This window comes from Python bivittatus, unplaced genomic scaffold (genome assembly GCF_059951505.1).
Source record: "Python bivittatus isolate LINGU-HERP-01145 unplaced genomic scaffold, Pbiv_v1 ctg000100_np1212, whole genome shotgun sequence".
NCBI lineage: Eukaryota > Metazoa > Chordata > Lepidosauria > Squamata > Pythonidae > Python > Python bivittatus.
The window spans coordinates 1,718,456-1,734,742 of record NW_028277038.1 but is presented as its reverse complement, the minus strand read 5'-3'; the positions used below and the strand labels follow the sequence as shown (position 1 = coordinate 1,734,742).

The window sequence follows — 16,287 nt, the reverse complement described above, 5'->3', positions numbered from 1 at the left end:
AGGGAACAGTTCAGTAATCTTTCTTATTCTTCCTGTCTCCGGCTTTTTTCTCCCTTTTTTGGACAGAAAATCATTGGCAGAAAGAAGAGTATGAGAAAGATTTAAAAACGTTTAAAATTCTTGTAACTCTGCAGGTAAGAATAATGTGGCATTGGAAACATCTTGCAAGACGTTTTCAGTTGCAATCTAGGTTGACAGAAATGTAATTACTAAGAGTTAATCTATGGATTATAGATGTGCATTGAAACAAACCCATTCATTTCCCGGGGTAGAGAATTAGAGGAGTGGGCTGCTGTTCAGGGGAACAATGAAAGACTTGATCAGGGCTAAGAGAAGAGGCCTTCTTGCACATAGAGAATGTCAAGCTTTGGAAAAATATTTCCCTGAATTCTTGGAGAGTTACTGCTATCAGGAGAGGAGAAAGTGTTGAATCTGGTTGCCCAGTACTGTGAGCTCCTGAGGCCCACGTTTTCTGGATGGGTATCTGCACTGACATTTCATCGCCTGTGCCTATTGAATGTTGGAAGAAATGTTCATCTTCTGTGCTAATGATGGTTATGGAGGTTGATTTTGTATGATTTTCATGCTTCCACCATTTTCCTTTGTCCCCTTCAGGAGAATTTTGATATCTGCATTTCAGTCAAAGATTATTGCAATCCCACACTAATTGCTCAGCTCCTTGAAGACAACATTCAAGCCTATGAAAAAGCGAGGCGACGTAGAAATCCGCAAAAAGGGGAGACCAAGCCGGGAGGTCCCAGTGTAAAGAAAGAGCTGACTCAAATTAGACTTTACAGATTGGCTTTCCTTCTGCAAAAGACAGAAGCTGAAATGGGGAGAGAGATGGCCCTTCGAGCATTAGCGAATGGAAAGGTTGAGGAGGCATTACAAATATGCAGGTGAAGTAAAAAAAAAAAAAGCAGTCTGTTTCTTGAGAATTATCAATAAATCTATCGTTAATCATCTTGACGTACCTGGGATTTCCTTTGCTCAACTCTTTTTTTTTCAATTCCATTAAGTTACTTTTACGAATACCACCATAACGAAGAGACAGGGCGGCTGTTGTTCCTGGTGTCTCAAAAGCTTTGCCATATGCTGGGGTCCAATATTCCCATGGTTATGCCAGAAGGACTGAATCTTCCAGATATGATCAACAAGATGGCTTGCCAGGCAGCTACACTCTGCAGTCCTGGTAGGTAATTAGAAAAGCCTTCATTTGTTACTTTCTGAAAAAAAACACCCTCTCTAAATAATCACATCACAATTCTCAAATTTAATTATTTTTAAAAATTAACACGCTGTAGTGTTGATGGTGATTTCCCCTTAACCTTAACTGAACGACCAATGGAGGGATAATTCACATTTAAATATCTTTGTCCTAGTAAAATGTCTCAAAAATAAAGTCACTCTAGGGAAGTGTATTGAATACTAACTTGGTTATAAAGCCTTTTCTAAATCCCATTTTGTTTATTCCAGTTTGCTTGGATAACTTTCCTCATTTGGGAGGATTAAAAACATAATTCAGTAGCAAAATCTCCAGTAGCAAAATCTTGGTCTGTTTTTGGAATCAGGATGTCCTTGGTTTTTAGCCACATAAATCTGCATAGACACTTGCAGGTTTTCTGGATCTATTTTTGTTGAGAACATTTTAACCGAGCACATATTGTATTAGCCAGTTCTCTTAAGAGGTATTTTTGGAATACAGAAATAAAACTTCCAGGAAGCTGGAATCTGAGGATGTGATTTCATACTATGTGCTGGCTCAGTGTTTCCTAAAATTATATTTGGATCAGGATAAAATTTAACCCATTGCTATTGGGTGACAATGGCAAATGTTTTCCATTTAAAAATACATCCCTCTTTCTCTTCTTCACAGATCTTTTTCTAGATATATTGGAATTTTGCCAATACACTTCACTTGCCCATGAAATTTATGCAAAATGTCAAATGGAAGACTTTGGATTTATACCAAAGGTAACACAGCTGCGTGATTATTCAGTTTCACTGTATTTACCAAGAAGCTTCTCCTGGGGCTTGTGCCTTAGAGGATTTCAACTTTATATTTTGGAATAAAAAAAGGAAAGCGCCATCCTCTAGCACCGATTTCTTTTCTTAGGCACCTCTGACCCCAAAGTGATGTTCTCCTCTGTTTAGGCAGCCTCTCTTGGTACCGATAAAGACCCTTACGCAGACTGGACGTTTGAAGAGTTCTTTACTGAAGACGGGGCAGTCCTGGACCCGCCCGCTGTGCTTCCTTTTGTGTACAAAATTGCTTCTTCCCTTGTGCCTCTGGCAGGTAGCTTCAGCCTTCTCTTCATCTTCCTTCACATTTCAATGCTTGATGTCCTGGTTAAGCCTATTTAAACTATCAACACAGAAAGCTTTTTGCCTCATTCTGGAAGACATTAATTGTCAAGCACCACACACACCCAGATGATGCTAAGCAGTGTTGTAAAATGTCATCTACTGAGGCATTTGGTTGCAAGTCATAATTCTCTTGTCTTGCAGAACGGAAAGTTTATCCTCTGGAATCGACCAGCTTGGCGTATTGTCCATTCGAACAAGGTATTATGGGACCAAGTGATTGTGTAGATCAGTGCTTCTCAACCTTGGCAACTTTAAGATGAGTGGACTTCAGCTCCCCGAATTCTCCAGCCAGCCGCTGATCTAGACTGAGCTGTCTAGAACAGCCCTCTCTGCCCCAAACTGGTTAAAGTCTACCGTGACTTTTAATTAGTCCACGACTCGCACAAACTGTTCGAAAGGAGATGATATGGATGGGATCCAAAGGCTTTCTTCTTTCACTTCTTCCACTGTCAAATCACGGATCATTTCCTAAAGCTCCATTAGCACCCAAAGAGGTCTTGTCTAGAACATGGGAGATCGTTCTTTTCAGAAACAGAAAGCCAATGTTCCTGGGGTCTGCGGCTGCTAGTGCAGTTGTATCTTCTGCAACGGTCTGGATTTCCTGGCCACAGATTGGGTCACTGAAGGCTGGCATCTGGCCATTGACTGCTGAAGATTTCTTTCAGCAGGCTGTTTCCATTGGTTGTCAACCTACCAATGCAAACAGCCCAGTAAAACCAGATCTTTAGTGTTCTAACACCATTCCTTGTTTTCTTGCTGTAGGAAGGAACCGTTGCTGTTTGGGCAAGAACGCTGTCTCTGGCCTGCTCAGCCACCTCCAAGAATGTAGCCAGTACGAGCTGGCTTTAGGGCTGATCTCCTCCTCTTTCGGGTCCCTGTTTCAGCACATGATATCCAACAACATGGATGTCACTCTGAGTAAGAAGGTATGGCCTTGCTGGGGAAGGACGGTTACAAAGGGAGCAGCGCTGAGCCTGGGATGAAAGAGGCTTTGAGAGCAACCGCAGTGTTTTCCACGGTTCCACCATCTGGTTCTGTGTCCATCAGCTGCATGACCAGGAAATGCTAGAAGAGGCTCGAGCGTTCCTCCTGGCCGTGATGCAGAGTTCAACTTCGGCGATCCAGAGCATTGTGACTGCTCTCTTGCACAAGGTGGGTCTGTGCAACGTGCCCAACTGGGAGCGAGCAAGCAGGAGTCTGGCAGGATCATTTCAATTAATCGGGTGCCTCTTTTTCCCACTGGATGTGCTCACAGGTATTCAGCAGTCCCCCAGCGGATCACAGCCTGGCCTTCGGCTACTGCACCCTCTTGCCCAGAGCAATTGTTTTCGGAAAGCTCTGGGACATTATCAACCAAACGTCGCAGAACTACAAGAAGGTCCTGGTAAGTTGTGAAGCTTTTTGTTCCTAAAATGATTGTGCCAGGCAGGACTACAGAGCTGGTGGCTCTCTCGGTTGAGAGGCTTAGCTCTCCCCAGGGCCTGCCATCGAGTGCCGCTCTGGAAGCCCACAGATGCCGTTTCCCCCTAAACAGGCCATTGCTATTGTGGGAGCACAGCTGGCTCTTTTCTATGAAGACCCCCAGGAAAAGCAAGCTTTTGAGGACTTAGTCACTGACGCCGAATGGGGCATAAAGCTTGGGAAGCTTGGGGTGAGTCCCTTTGTCTTAAACATTCAAGTCTGGAACAAAAGGTTGGCGAAGGTGTAATTTCAGCCACTTGCATTCACCCTAGGATTTTGCAGAAACTGCTTTACATACACATTTTTAGGATGCTAAGAAAAAAGAGATTGTTCTGCCATTCCATTCATTTGCATTGTTAGTTACACCAAAGAAACAGGGGAGGGCAAGATGTAAAAATCTGTTCACCATTAATTGGCATCAAGAATTGTAGCTGGAGACCTGAAATTATAGGTCAGAATACAGGGCGCCATTATCATAAAGGTATTTTTGCTAAATGCTTGGCATGCTGAAGTGGGCATTTTGTTTGCCCATAGATCTCTTTCCAGAATATATTCAGGATGCCGTCGGTAAGGAAGAAAGAGCTTCTAAGGACATTGGTTCAACACCCAAACGCAGATACCAACCTCATCCTAAACTACTGCAGGTAAGGAAGCTCAAGTCCATGGTGGCAAGAAAAATGCCCTTCCCTTCTGTACATGGTGGATGAGACATTTAAGCCAGATTCAAACAGCCAAGGAAAATCTGTGCTTAAATGTGGCACATTTCCTGCCCTCTTTATACACAGAAATAACTGTGTTTAGCTGAATCACTGACTCTCTCAATTAGGAAAGTGTGTTCCTTTCCCTCCCTCTCTCCCTCCTGAAAAGTCTGTTCCCCCTTTTGGCTGATTCTGCTTTTCAGAACTTTTCTTTTGGATACGGACGCTGCCCTGCAGCTCTATATTGAAACGCATCTCCAGAACGCCAGTCATGTTAAAGGAGAACTGGAGCAGGATGCTGGGAAACCACCTCACGTTTTGGCAGTGGCCAGAGCTGTAGAAACCATTCCGCTTCTTAGCAGCACCGCAGGCCTGGTGACCAGCCTCAGTACAATGCTACACAAGGTAATGTAATTTTGTTTCACAGAAAAGAGCAAGATTGGTTTTATTTAAGCCAGGGTTTTAATTTCCAAAGCATAGTTATGTGAACCTGGTGAATACAAATGGTGACAAAGGCCAACAGAGGGAAGGGCAGGAGATATTTGTGCTTGAGGATGGTGGTGCTGAGAGGGTAGGATGTGGGATCCCCTAGCCAAAGTTAAGGGATGAGTTAAGGGATGAAAGAAGCTTTATATTCTGAAAATCATTGATTATTCTACTTTGGTTTCTCCCTTGCTTTTGATTGGTGAAACAGGTTGATCCGTATGACTATGAAACCATTGAAAGTCTTTTGACGGTGATCGAAAGAGCTGGAGGGCAAGCCACAGGCCTCCCCCTGAACTGGGTAAGAGAAGGATGGTTTTACTGTAGGACTGGCAGCTGGGCATTTTGTAAAGGGCATCCACATTTCAGCTCATTCAGTTTGAAGGCAACCTCTAAAACCCACCAAAATGTTTATTTGTAGAGTACAGAAGATGACCTTGATAGAAATATGCGGGAACTGTTACCTAGGCAAAAGGGGGCCGAAACATTTTTAAAGTCCAGGATGAGATAACATTTCGAAGAGGCTCAGATAAACACTTCCCTAATCCACTGGACTGTAAGGAGCACAATCAGGCTTGCAAGAGCCTGTTATGATAGCCAATCTTAATAAAGCGTAGTTCTGGTCTTTCTTTGGAGTTCATTTCCTAGTCTGGTCTACCTACTGGGGCTGTGAATATCTGAAAACCATCTTTCGTCCCAGGAATGCTGGTCTGTGTGTTCCATTAGAGAACTAGGCTGCACAGATGTTGAGTGTAACATTATTCAGTGGTTCGTGTTTGGGACTGAACGTGTAGGCGCAGCTTCTAAAAAGCGAGCCCCGGGGAAGAAACTAACCTTCTGTTTGGTCTGTCTGTTCCTTCCAGGCCACCATGCTCCTAAAACACTTGAAATCCTATAAAAGAGTTTCTCCTCCTGGCGATCTGGAACAGCAGTATGCCTTTGACCAGGCTGTCTGTCTGTCCCCAGCTGCTCAAACCCGACTGCCTTTCCATCTGATCTTTTTTAGAACTTCACAGTGCTTCTGGAAGATTATTTGTGAGTGTGCTTTTATAAAAAGTATTTAGAAAGGGATTCTTTAAACATTTCTTCATACGAGAGAGCTGCATTTTGAGCATTAACTTGTTCCCCAACTCACTGCTGATCTTTTTTTTTTTACAGCTGCAGAAATCAATGAGGAATCCTTCCCAAAGCTGCTTTTGATATGCAAAGTCATGAAGGTAACGAGGTCTATGTTTTTGTTCTTTTAAGTCACCGGATTAGCAAGCACAAAAGCTGAAATGGAAGGGCGGAGAAACATGCTTGTGGTTGAGGCCTCTTCAGTAGAAACTTAGTAGGAAAACCCTGCTTTGGCCAAATCCTTTCCAGCTGAAACTGGCGCTTCAGTCAGTCGCTGAAAGGAGATTTAAAATGAAGTTTACTGAAAAAGGATGTAGCTGATTGACGCGGTCACTTTGTGGCAAATCCTGCTTACCGTGCCAGTACGCTGCTCTGTTTACTTTTGACAAGGTTTCCCTGGATATCCTCCACGTGTCGGCAGCTAACCGCATCTTTCAAGAGCAGCTGAAACCAAACCTGTTGGCAACAACGAGCAGTGGGCAGTTGTGGCTAGCCGACAAGAAAGCTGAGAAACCCACACAGGCTGTTCAGTCTTACTTGCTGTTGATCACGAACCCAGAGTGGGCTATAGCCCTTGCCCACAAAATAGCTCAGGAGCTTCCGACAGGTTGGTGACTGCTCTCTGACAGGGGTGCTGGTTTAAGGGTCTTTCAAAGCTGGGTTAAGCCACGGCCTCCCCTTTACTGAATAACCCACCGTTGGCCGGATTCCCTCGGCAGACTAAGCCAAAACAAAATCACTTCTTGGCTTTGCACGAGATCCATCCTCTTAACTATATATCCTTATGAAGCCAACCGTTATTCATGGCAGGTCTCCAGGCTCCTGCAATTTGTGTCTTTGGCATCTGGCGGCCTGTCTCTCTGGACGGGCCGGGAACGGAGACTCACGCAGGGGACTGTGGATGGTGAATTTAACTCTTTTCCCCTCTTTGCCTCCAGGGCCCACCAAGGTCCAGACTTTGAAAATATGCCTCAGCTTAGCAGAAAAGTGGCTGAAGAATACAACAGTGACGGTACTGAGTCCCGCATCACAAACCCTTTGCGTATATTTAAAGAACAGCTTTGAATCGCGCACATGCATATGTCATACGAACTGTTCACTATCACTGCTCTATTCTACTCTGCGGGGGGCGAAGAAACAATCCGGGAACGGGGCACTAGGAATCCTAGCAGACTTGTGTTTCCTTCCCTGGGAACAACTGAATTTAGCTTCCTCTCCTGTGGGCTGCTTTGGATGTTTAGCTGCTTCAAGTGCACGTATCCTCTGCCACTGAGACTTCGCCGCACTCCCCCACTCACACATGCACACCCCTCCACCCTCAGACGCTTGCGGGGTTACAGAGAGAGTCTCCACCAGAGCGCTACACAGCCACCCGTTTGCTGCCATCTCCTTTGCAACAATGCCATTATGCAGTTCAGTTTTAGGCAGTTTGCTAGTTCCCGTTTGTTCATAAAACGCACCACCTTCAGTAGGTTCCGTCCGGTACTTAGGAGACACCACCGGTGTCTTCCTGCAGACACATAGGTGATGAAGAAAAAAGGGCAAACAAATATAGGCCTACAGTTTTAAACTATTCCAGTGTTTCATGGCTGAACGAGGAAGACAATTCAGAGAATACAGCTGGTCCCTCCTGAGTTGGGTGGGCTGTCTCAGCTCTTCCCCTGAGCGGCTGAGAAAAGGGGGTGCTGGGAAGCAAAGGTGACTATCGGCGTGGCGGAGGTGCGGTCCCAATAGCAGGCGTGCAAACGAACGTTCTCCCTTCTGCTCGAAGGACGGCTCTCGTGAGAAGGCCCAGGCGCACCTAAAGAAACTGCAACTGCAGCACCAGAAATCAGCCACAGAAGCTGTCTTGGCAGCCCAGAAGCTGAACTCCGAGGACTATCAGAAGCTCCTCGGCAAACCTGCCAACCTGATCATTCTGCTTTATCAGCACAGCAGCATCGCTGAGAGAATCCAAAATCCAACTGGGAGAGATTACCCAGGTAAGCTCAACCTCTGCCCCTTGGCGAGAACTAACTTCCAATAGTCAGGCACCCAGGACATGCCCCTTTCCCCAGGCCAGAGAAGAAGTACACGTAAACGTCACTCACAGGCGGCACAGAGTTCCACAGAAGCGTAATCAGGAAGACAGTCAGACAGAAGTCAAACAAGTCTTGAGGTTTCAGAGGGCAAAAAGCAAGCAAAAGCTGGCCTCCAGGCAGCAGAGTTAGAAATTGCGGAGGTCTGTCGGCCAATCCAATGGGAAGGGCCGCTAGCATTACCTTAGCACAAGATACAGATGCTGCTCTCACAAAGACAGCTGTGAATATTGGCCAGAGCTACCCTCCTCCAATGCAGGTGGTCTTCATTAAACCTGATCTGACTGCAAGGTTTCAGCTGTGCAGGGCTGCTCTCAAGTAGACGTATTCCTGGAGCGTTCTCCTGTGTCAGTTGATCTTTCTGTTCCTTTCTGCCTTCTGAAGTTTAACCTGGTGCTGCCCCTGTTCAAATGGGCTGGGTGGCACCGATCCATCTAGGGCAGAGGGTGCCAAGGGACTGGCATCTGATTCTGCCCTGGTTCCTCTGCTAGGCCTCATGGAGTGCAGACAGAGTATTTAGGCCCATCTTGGGATTCCTCTGCTCTTGTTGAATGGGCTCCTTGAGTATGTTGAAGCCTCCAAGTCGCTGCTGTATGGAAATGTTGATAGGAAGTCAAATATGGGGCATGTGAAGGGAGTAGAAGTGGGCAAAGGAAGACTCTGTTCTTAAAAAAAATCTTTTTCTCTGGGTAGATATCCATGGTGCTGCAAAAGAAATAGCTCAAATTAACAACTTGGATCTGAAGAAAATCTTGGACATGCTGTTGGAGAGGTGGCTGTGTCTGAATGTCCTCCCCACAGATGTAAGCTCAGCTCCTCCTCTTGCTAGCCAGGTGTTCTGAGGTGGTACCAAGGACAGCTCCCTCTTGCCTTCAGGATTAGGAGCGGCTGCAGGGTATCTTCACTCTGCTAGGCTTGCCAGCTGCAGTGGCACTCATCACCACATCCAGCCGAACCTCAGGAGTCTGCTAGCACCTTTTCGGACTAACGCCAGCTTTCATGTTGTAGCTCACACCCAGGCAGAAAACTTTTATAAACGTTCAGCCATTATATGCCTATGCGTTTAACCTACCTAATAGCAAAAGTTACTTGAAAATGTTGTAAAATGGATCAGAGCTTCTACTCCAGGAGGCTTAATTAGAAAAACTGTACGCCTGCTTAGGGGGAGGGTCTTGGCTTGGCACAGAAGAGGCAAAGTCATTTGGCCCACTTTCTGGCAATCACCTGCTTATTACATTTGAGAAGTAGAGGTGGTCTTCCAAGGAAGAACATCCTTCATTTAATTGCCTTTGTTCAGCTTCCCCAAATCAGTGTTTTCTGCTTTTCTTTTGCGTTTTCAAAGACGGCTTCTGAGGATTCTGAAAACATTCAAAAAGATGAAGACTTGAAGCGGTAAGCCATGGTGTTCTGGTGCGAGGCTGTGCGGGCATGTTTCTTTCAACAGTGCAAGGAAATTGGTAGCCCTGAGGGTGCAAGTTCCCAACCTCTCTTGGGACGCAGTCTGGCAAATAGGATGTACTGCTGTTTTACCAGATATAGCGGGGTGGAAAAAAGATCTTGGCAGTCTCCAAACCATGGGATTGAAAATAATTGTCATTCTTTGTGCTTGTATCTTTTTTTAAAACTTAATTTAAAATCACAGGACTGCATGTATAAATATAGGATCAGAAAGGGGGAAAAAGGAAGGATTCCGTTGATCAGAGTTTGGCTAGACAAGGCATCTGGGTTTACCATAAACTTACAATCTTGAGGGAGGGGGGAAAGCGGTTTGCACCTTCTATTATACATGGAAAAAATGATCATCAAGACGGGGCGGTTTGTTAAAAAAGAAAATACTGATTTTGTTTCTGCAGAGTCATATATCTTCTTCAGCTTTACCCAGCAGATAACCAGTTAAGGATTCTTTATGAATGTGCAGTATCTGCAACATCTGTAAGTTCCTATACTATAATTAATTAACCTTTTGAAATAGTATTTGCTCCACGAGTGTCCAAAATTTGGAAGAAAATTCTAATAGTCAAATCTATGGAATAGCGAATCTATGGAGTGTGATGCAGGCCTACTTATGAATAACATTTAAAATTCGCAGCGGCTGCAGCCCCTAAAAGTAGCAAATAAAAAAAAATCAAATTCTGGACAGTTTACTTCATACCTAGAAGAATGTTCTTCCCTGTTATAACATTTACTACAATTAAAACTCCCTTTAGTCCTAAAGGGCGCTGTGGATAAGCTACAATTTGAGAAGCATACGTCCCAGGTTGATCTGCCTGTTTCTCTCCACAAACACCCACCCCATTCAATGACAGGCCGAATAAAGAGTTGGTGTAAAACAAAAAACCCCAAAAGATGTGTTATTCCTCTCTGTTTCAGCCCATAGGGGTCAACCAGTTGACCTTCGCACACAGGAGCCGAGCCCTCCAGTGTCTGCTCTTCCTGGCAGATCCAGCAGCTGTTGAATCGCTCTTCAGAAAGCCTATCAAGAAAGTCAGGTAAGGTGTCTTCTCCCGTTCGTGATGAGCTTGGTTACGTTTTCCAAAAACCCATAGGCTGGGCTCAGGCACCACGTGAAGCTGTAATCTGGGTTTTTTTCAGGGGGTGTTGGCTAGATAGCTAACTGACTGTAGGTATGAACTCTAGTTAGCTTAGAACCTGAGTTCAGTAGACTGTATTAAAGGAAATTACGGTTCAATGCAACGTGTTGATCTAGTTATTGTTGATGCCCATTCCAGAAGGCACGGGCACTTTCCCCATCCTGTTTTTGCCTCCAGCTGTTCCCCCAGGGAGTTCAGTGATGAAAGTATTATTATCTTTATCTTCCTAACAACTCGGTTCTTTGTCTGGGAATTAACGGCTGGCTTAAGGTTGCTCAGTAAAGTTTAGCCCGAGTCTCTTTGACTAGGCTGCACTGGGTGGCCACTGGGCCAACTGGATCCCAATCACGGAATATAATTTTAATGTTTTAATGGATTTTAAGAGGAGTCCACTGATACAGTATCAGGGAGGGAAAATCACTACTGTAGACTACCCCTTGCAAATTCTGGTCCTTACCTAGCTCAGTTCAACTTCTACGATGGTGTAGATGCTTGTAACCTTCCCCTATTGCTGATTCTGTCTCTTTCATTTCTGCAGAAATCAAAAGAGTCATCCATTTTACATTAACCAGTTAAGATAACTGTCTTATAAACCTCTCTTGCCATTCATACAACATTCCATGTTTCTGCTCCTTAACAGGAACTTTATGAAATGCTTTGTTTACCTCGCAGAGCTGGAAGTTCTGAATATTCCTTACACCTATGAATCCTTCCATAGGACACCGAAGGAAGGCATGATTAAAGGGCTGTGGAAAAACCACAGTCATGAACCCAAGGTGATGCTGCTGGGGTAGGGGGATAGGTGAGAGAGGAACTATACAGAATATGTATTCAGTCTGCGCTTTGCCACATTCTTGTAATATCCTGTCAGATAGGAGGGACCCACACGAGAAGCTGGCTTTCAGTAACATCACATTTGTGAGTTCGTTAGCACAGAAACAGCCATCTTTTTGTTTTCAAATTCACAGCACTGTACATGGGAGGTCAGAAACAGAAATGTACTGTTCTGACATGGCAGTCAAAGATAAGCCTTAAGACAATTAAGCCACAGACTCTATTTTAGTTTACCAATTATCGATGAACAGAAAAAAGAATCTCAAAAGTTATACATGTTTTCCTTAGGAGAAAATTTGGTTGTTGTTGGTTTTTTTTTAAATCATCCATTTTCAGGCAGTAAAACTGGTGGCCGAGCTTTGCTTGGAATACAAGGTGCATGACCCTGTGCTCTGGAATGGGTTGCTACACAAGCTAATGTGCTTCAAAATGGTAAGGCCCTTTCTTTCTTTTTTCCCGGGAAGGATTATTAAGCAGTAACAAATGCTGAGTACTCTATTGTGCTGCAGAATGAGAAAAACTATCTATGCCTGTGCAGGTTTTTAGTTGCATTTGCTTAAATTTGGTATGTTTAGAGGGGGGGCAATGAAAAAAAAAATCATTAAGATGGGCAGAGGTGTACTTTCTCTTTTTAAGAAGAAGATTATTTACATAGAGTTTTGTCACCTGCTTAGCTAAGAAAGGTTGACAATGATCAGCTTTTTCTCTCTTATAACTATTAGCTGGTTATTCTAAGTCCCTTCTAATGTTAAGAACAGCTGCCTAGATACTGTTTTCCTTTCCTTTTCTTTCCTGATCCTGTTTAATTTTTGCATTGTATAATTTTAGATTGTAAGCTTATTAGCACCACCTTCTTTTACTGACTGTAAGTTAGGTGGATCTGCATATAGGATTATTGCAACCAAAACTTGCTTAATGACTCCTCCCACACCCCCACCAAGCAGTCCAAACACTACGCAAAGGGGAAAATAACTCAGACAGGTTTTTGTGTTCAGTAAGATGCTATTCACATATTTTAATCTATTGTGTTTCAGGTCCACTATTTGAGGAAAGTTTTAATGGAGACTTCTGGCATTTATTCCTTATGGCCGGTGCGTAAATTTCTACCATGCCCAGTACAGATGCTTTCTAATTACTTTCTCTTTTATTTTAATGAAATAATCATAAATTCACCAACAGAAAGGGGTTGGCAAGTTTTACAATTCACTAATTTGTTAAGTTTGTTCTCTGGCATTTTAAGATGCATTTCAACTTTCTACAGATTCCAAATTATAGCCGAGCCTGGCAGAGCGTCATTCTGGCTCCAATTCTTTCTGGTGAGCTTTGTCGTTTTGGTCTTTTTGTTAACTTCATGCCACAATCCATCACATGAAAAATGATGCTTTAAAAGAATTGATGGCATAAATCCAGAACCCCATTTGCAGACCCCCCACCCAGGCTAAAGGCCAAGAGGCGTTTCTGCACGATAACCCCCACATTATGGAACAGGTTTCTGCAGGAAACTAGCTTGGTCCCAACATTTCTGGCTTCCAGGAGCTCTTCCAAGCAGCTTTTTATTTAATTATTTGGGAGAAGGACACAGGAATCCTGCAGGAGCTCCCATTAAATTGTTGGTTTTAATGTTTGTATCATAATTATGATAATCATGCTGTGGGTGTTTTTTGTTTAAAGTTTCTGTTCACCACCCAGAGTCGTATGATCGCAGGAGTGTGGTAAGGAGTGACTCTGTAAGCACTTTGCTTGATGCAATACTTGGCTGAAACTGATTGCCAGGGTATTTGAAACAAAAAGATTCTGTGTGCAATGAACAGTTGGTTTTAAAGCCATAGAAGACGGGACCCTAAACCCCGGACCAAGGGGCCGGAAAGGGAGTTGGATAAACTCTGGAAAGGGAGTGCAGGATACCAAGAGAAATAGCAGCCCCTCTGTTCTGAGCAGGGATATCTGCAGACCAAGTGGGTGAGCTGCTGAAGCGACTGGTGTTTCCAGGCATCTGCTTCTGGACTTCCTGGGGGGCTCTGATCAGCCACTGTGGGAAACAGTCTTAGAGCGGAGTTACTTCTCTCACCATGGAGATCTTCTCCCTTTGCACCTCTTTTTGTTTTTAAAGCTTTAGGTCTGCCAGATCCTGATCAACTGGAAGACTGTTGCGGGACTTTCAAGACACTACTGATGTAAGCAGAAGAACATTCTGGGGGGGACAACAAGATATAAAATGTTTGTAATAACTGAAAATGGGGAGAGAGATTCCATATGCAAGAATGTGACGGAATGGATCATTTCATTTCTATCGTTTTTTTTACTGCGCTCCTGTGTAACACATTAGTACACCTAACACGGCAGAAAACAACGGTCCTTTGTCTGTGCTCCCCTGTCTCAAACACTGTCAGTAATAAAAAGTGAGCTGTTCTTGGTCAGCAGACTCTTTATCTGCCAAGAGTTGTTAACATATGGGAACATTTTTTAAAAAATCCAGTTTCATCGCCTCTTTGCAGTCCCTTTTATGACTTCAGTCAGCTGCCCATGGAAAACAGGGTTATGATAAAGCAAAGCAGCACAAGCGAGAACTCAAAGCAGCAGCTTTTCTGCTTAGAGATCTTTGGCTGGTTGATTATCCTGTGGCAAGACCATAGCTAACGTAACCATTTCCCGCCTCCACAAGGTGTCCAGTCCTGGCAGATCTGGATTTAATGGGGATTGCGAAGCGGTACACCCAGCTAGGCCTGGTGGCTTTGGCTTTAGGGTGCCTTCTGCTGATTCCGCAGCTGGAGAAAAGAGCCCAACAGATTCAGGCGAGTGACGAGATGCACGTCTTCCCCACCGGGCGCCTCTCCTGATGGGCGGCGATCGCAATTCCCAGACTCTTGACATTCTAATGTCGTGAGATCCAAGAGCGCTTCCATAACGTGACGTGATTTCGTAGGGAGTTTGAAGAGAACTGACCCTGTTTTCCCACTCCAGGGCTTCCTGTCCTCATCTGACCTCGAGCTGGTACTGCAGCAGACGGAAGAGCACCTGAGCCTGGGGGAGGCCGCTGGTGTTGCTTCCCAGGTGAGATCCTGCCCCAAATTCAGGCCGAGGGCGACCTGGCAAGACAGCTCATCTCGCAGAGCTGTAGCTTGTGTAACTTTCCCGCTGCTTTGCAGGTGAGGAGTTTAACCCTGGACTACATCCTCCACGAGGCAGAAAAGGACTTGGCAGAGGTCAAATATTTCCCGTTATTAAAGTTGCAGGAAAGGCGTCCTGGCCAAGTGAAAGGCCTGGTTGAGAAACTTGTAGCGAAGAACAGGTAGGCAAAGGGAGAATTCCTGGATTTCTTGCTCTTTCCGTTCGGTTTTTGTACGGGAGAGGAAAGGACACATCTGAAGTCACTGCTCCCCAGTTCTTTATTAGATTTATATCACGCCTTTCAGTCAGAAGCTCGGGGCAGTGGACTTCGCACTCCCCCCACTCTTTTCCCCCTACAATATGGTATGTACCAAGTTAATTCACAGCTGTCTGGGGAATTTTTTTCTGGGAAGCTTAACTTTCCTATAACCCCTAAATTATAATCAAGGAAAACAGAGGGCTCTTCTGTGGAAACGTCTGTTTTTCCTCCCTTTGCCTGGGCCAAATTAAGATGTCTACTCCTAACCCCTTGCCTGCTTCTTTCGTGGCTATGCAGAATGGATGACGCGGCATCTCTGATAACAGAATATCTTCAGAAATCTGAGACCCCTCTCCCGCCAAGACAGACCGCTTCTGAGGTTGTGAAGGTACTTAATTGTGCATTTTAGAACACCCTGAAAGGCCTATTCAGAAAAATCGTGCTATTCTACTGTTTTTCTGCCAAAAAAGCCCCACCTTGGCTAAAATTTCTTAGAATCTTCCTGGTTGTCCAACCCAGTAATTGGTGAACTATTTTCTTGGTGTATGAGAAGCCTCTAACAAAAGATTAATACTCCCATCGCCCGGGAAAAGCAAGGATCGCATGATTCAGATTTTGCTCTTGCTTTAGAACTCATCAATTTCACTTTGCCTTTTGCTCAGAACAAAAACTATTATTTGTTGTTGTTGTCATAATCTCGTTATAACATTATTCTAAAGGAAATTTATCTTTATTTCTTGGAAGGGATCTTACCTTGGTAACTTTTTATCCCCCTCCAGATGTACTTCAGTGAGCTGGCACAAACTCTGCGGTAAATCCCCAAAGAAGATGATCCTTTCTCCCCCCCCACTTTTTTCTGCAGGACAACATTGTCAGGATATATAAAACGTATGATTTTAATCCCAATTCTACATGTGAGACTAACTTTATCAATATGTCATTTCTCTCGGTATATGTTAAAATTATCACACAAAACAGATGCCCACATTTCATGGGTGTTTATAGAAAATATTTTTGGCAAACTCACTCTGTATCCCTTTGAGAGTCCCACACTATAATAGCTATGAAATGGTTTTATATAAGGAGAAACACAAATAAATCTCCATGTTTTAATAATAAATAAAAATAAATAAATAAATCCATGAAAACATGGCTTCCCTGCTCTTTCATTGACGTTTAAGGCATAAATCAGTCTTGCCCACTGAATGCTCTTTAAATTAATGCTCTCCAAGCCGCAGACCAACATATCTGAAAGGCAGCAGGATGGGAAGCCTGCCATAAATAACGTTAGC

At 44.1% G+C, this 16,287-nt stretch overlaps 1 protein-coding gene across 6 annotated transcripts in view; it reads left to right on the top strand.

Moving 5' to 3' along the window:
- The window catches only part of KNTC1 (kinetochore associated 1), a 43,074-nt gene extending 26,823 nt beyond the window's left edge, over nucleotides 1–16,251 (top strand). For all 6 annotated transcript variants that reach the window (XM_088135163.1, XM_088135164.1, XM_088135165.1 and 3 more), the window contains 32 exons: nucleotides 67–134; nucleotides 616–899; nucleotides 1,020–1,192; nucleotides 1,877–1,974; nucleotides 2,155–2,296; nucleotides 2,509–2,565; nucleotides 3,130–3,293; nucleotides 3,415–3,519; nucleotides 3,623–3,751; nucleotides 3,902–4,018; nucleotides 4,363–4,472; nucleotides 4,730–4,931; nucleotides 5,221–5,310; nucleotides 5,873–6,044; nucleotides 6,168–6,226; nucleotides 6,516–6,732; nucleotides 7,064–7,137; nucleotides 7,897–8,107; nucleotides 8,897–9,006; nucleotides 9,546–9,595; nucleotides 10,057–10,135; nucleotides 10,574–10,692; nucleotides 11,435–11,570; nucleotides 11,965–12,060; nucleotides 12,663–12,719; nucleotides 12,890–12,944; nucleotides 13,739–13,802; nucleotides 14,291–14,420; nucleotides 14,590–14,679; nucleotides 14,775–14,917; nucleotides 15,293–15,383; nucleotides 15,775–16,251. In XM_088135163.1, the coding sequence (XP_087991289.1) occupies nucleotides 67–134; nucleotides 616–899; nucleotides 1,020–1,192; nucleotides 1,877–1,974; nucleotides 2,155–2,296; nucleotides 2,509–2,565; nucleotides 3,130–3,293; nucleotides 3,415–3,519; nucleotides 3,623–3,751; nucleotides 3,902–4,018; nucleotides 4,363–4,472; nucleotides 4,730–4,931; nucleotides 5,221–5,310; nucleotides 5,873–6,044; nucleotides 6,168–6,226; nucleotides 6,516–6,732; nucleotides 7,064–7,137; nucleotides 7,897–8,107; nucleotides 8,897–9,006; nucleotides 9,546–9,595; nucleotides 10,057–10,135; nucleotides 10,574–10,692; nucleotides 11,435–11,570; nucleotides 11,965–12,060; nucleotides 12,663–12,719; nucleotides 12,890–12,944; nucleotides 13,739–13,802; nucleotides 14,291–14,420; nucleotides 14,590–14,679; nucleotides 14,775–14,917; nucleotides 15,293–15,383; nucleotides 15,775–15,810 (3,728 nt within the window). In that variant the 3' untranslated portion in view covers nucleotides 15,811–16,251. The remainder of the gene's footprint in view (nucleotides 1–66; nucleotides 135–615; nucleotides 900–1,019; nucleotides 1,193–1,876; nucleotides 1,975–2,154; nucleotides 2,297–2,508; nucleotides 2,566–3,129; nucleotides 3,294–3,414; nucleotides 3,520–3,622; nucleotides 3,752–3,901; nucleotides 4,019–4,362; nucleotides 4,473–4,729; nucleotides 4,932–5,220; nucleotides 5,311–5,872; nucleotides 6,045–6,167; nucleotides 6,227–6,515; nucleotides 6,733–7,063; nucleotides 7,138–7,896; nucleotides 8,108–8,896; nucleotides 9,007–9,545; nucleotides 9,596–10,056; nucleotides 10,136–10,573; nucleotides 10,693–11,434; nucleotides 11,571–11,964; nucleotides 12,061–12,662; nucleotides 12,720–12,889; nucleotides 12,945–13,738; nucleotides 13,803–14,290; nucleotides 14,421–14,589; nucleotides 14,680–14,774; nucleotides 14,918–15,292; nucleotides 15,384–15,774) is intronic.
- Nucleotides 16,252–16,287: the final 36 nt, after the last annotated feature.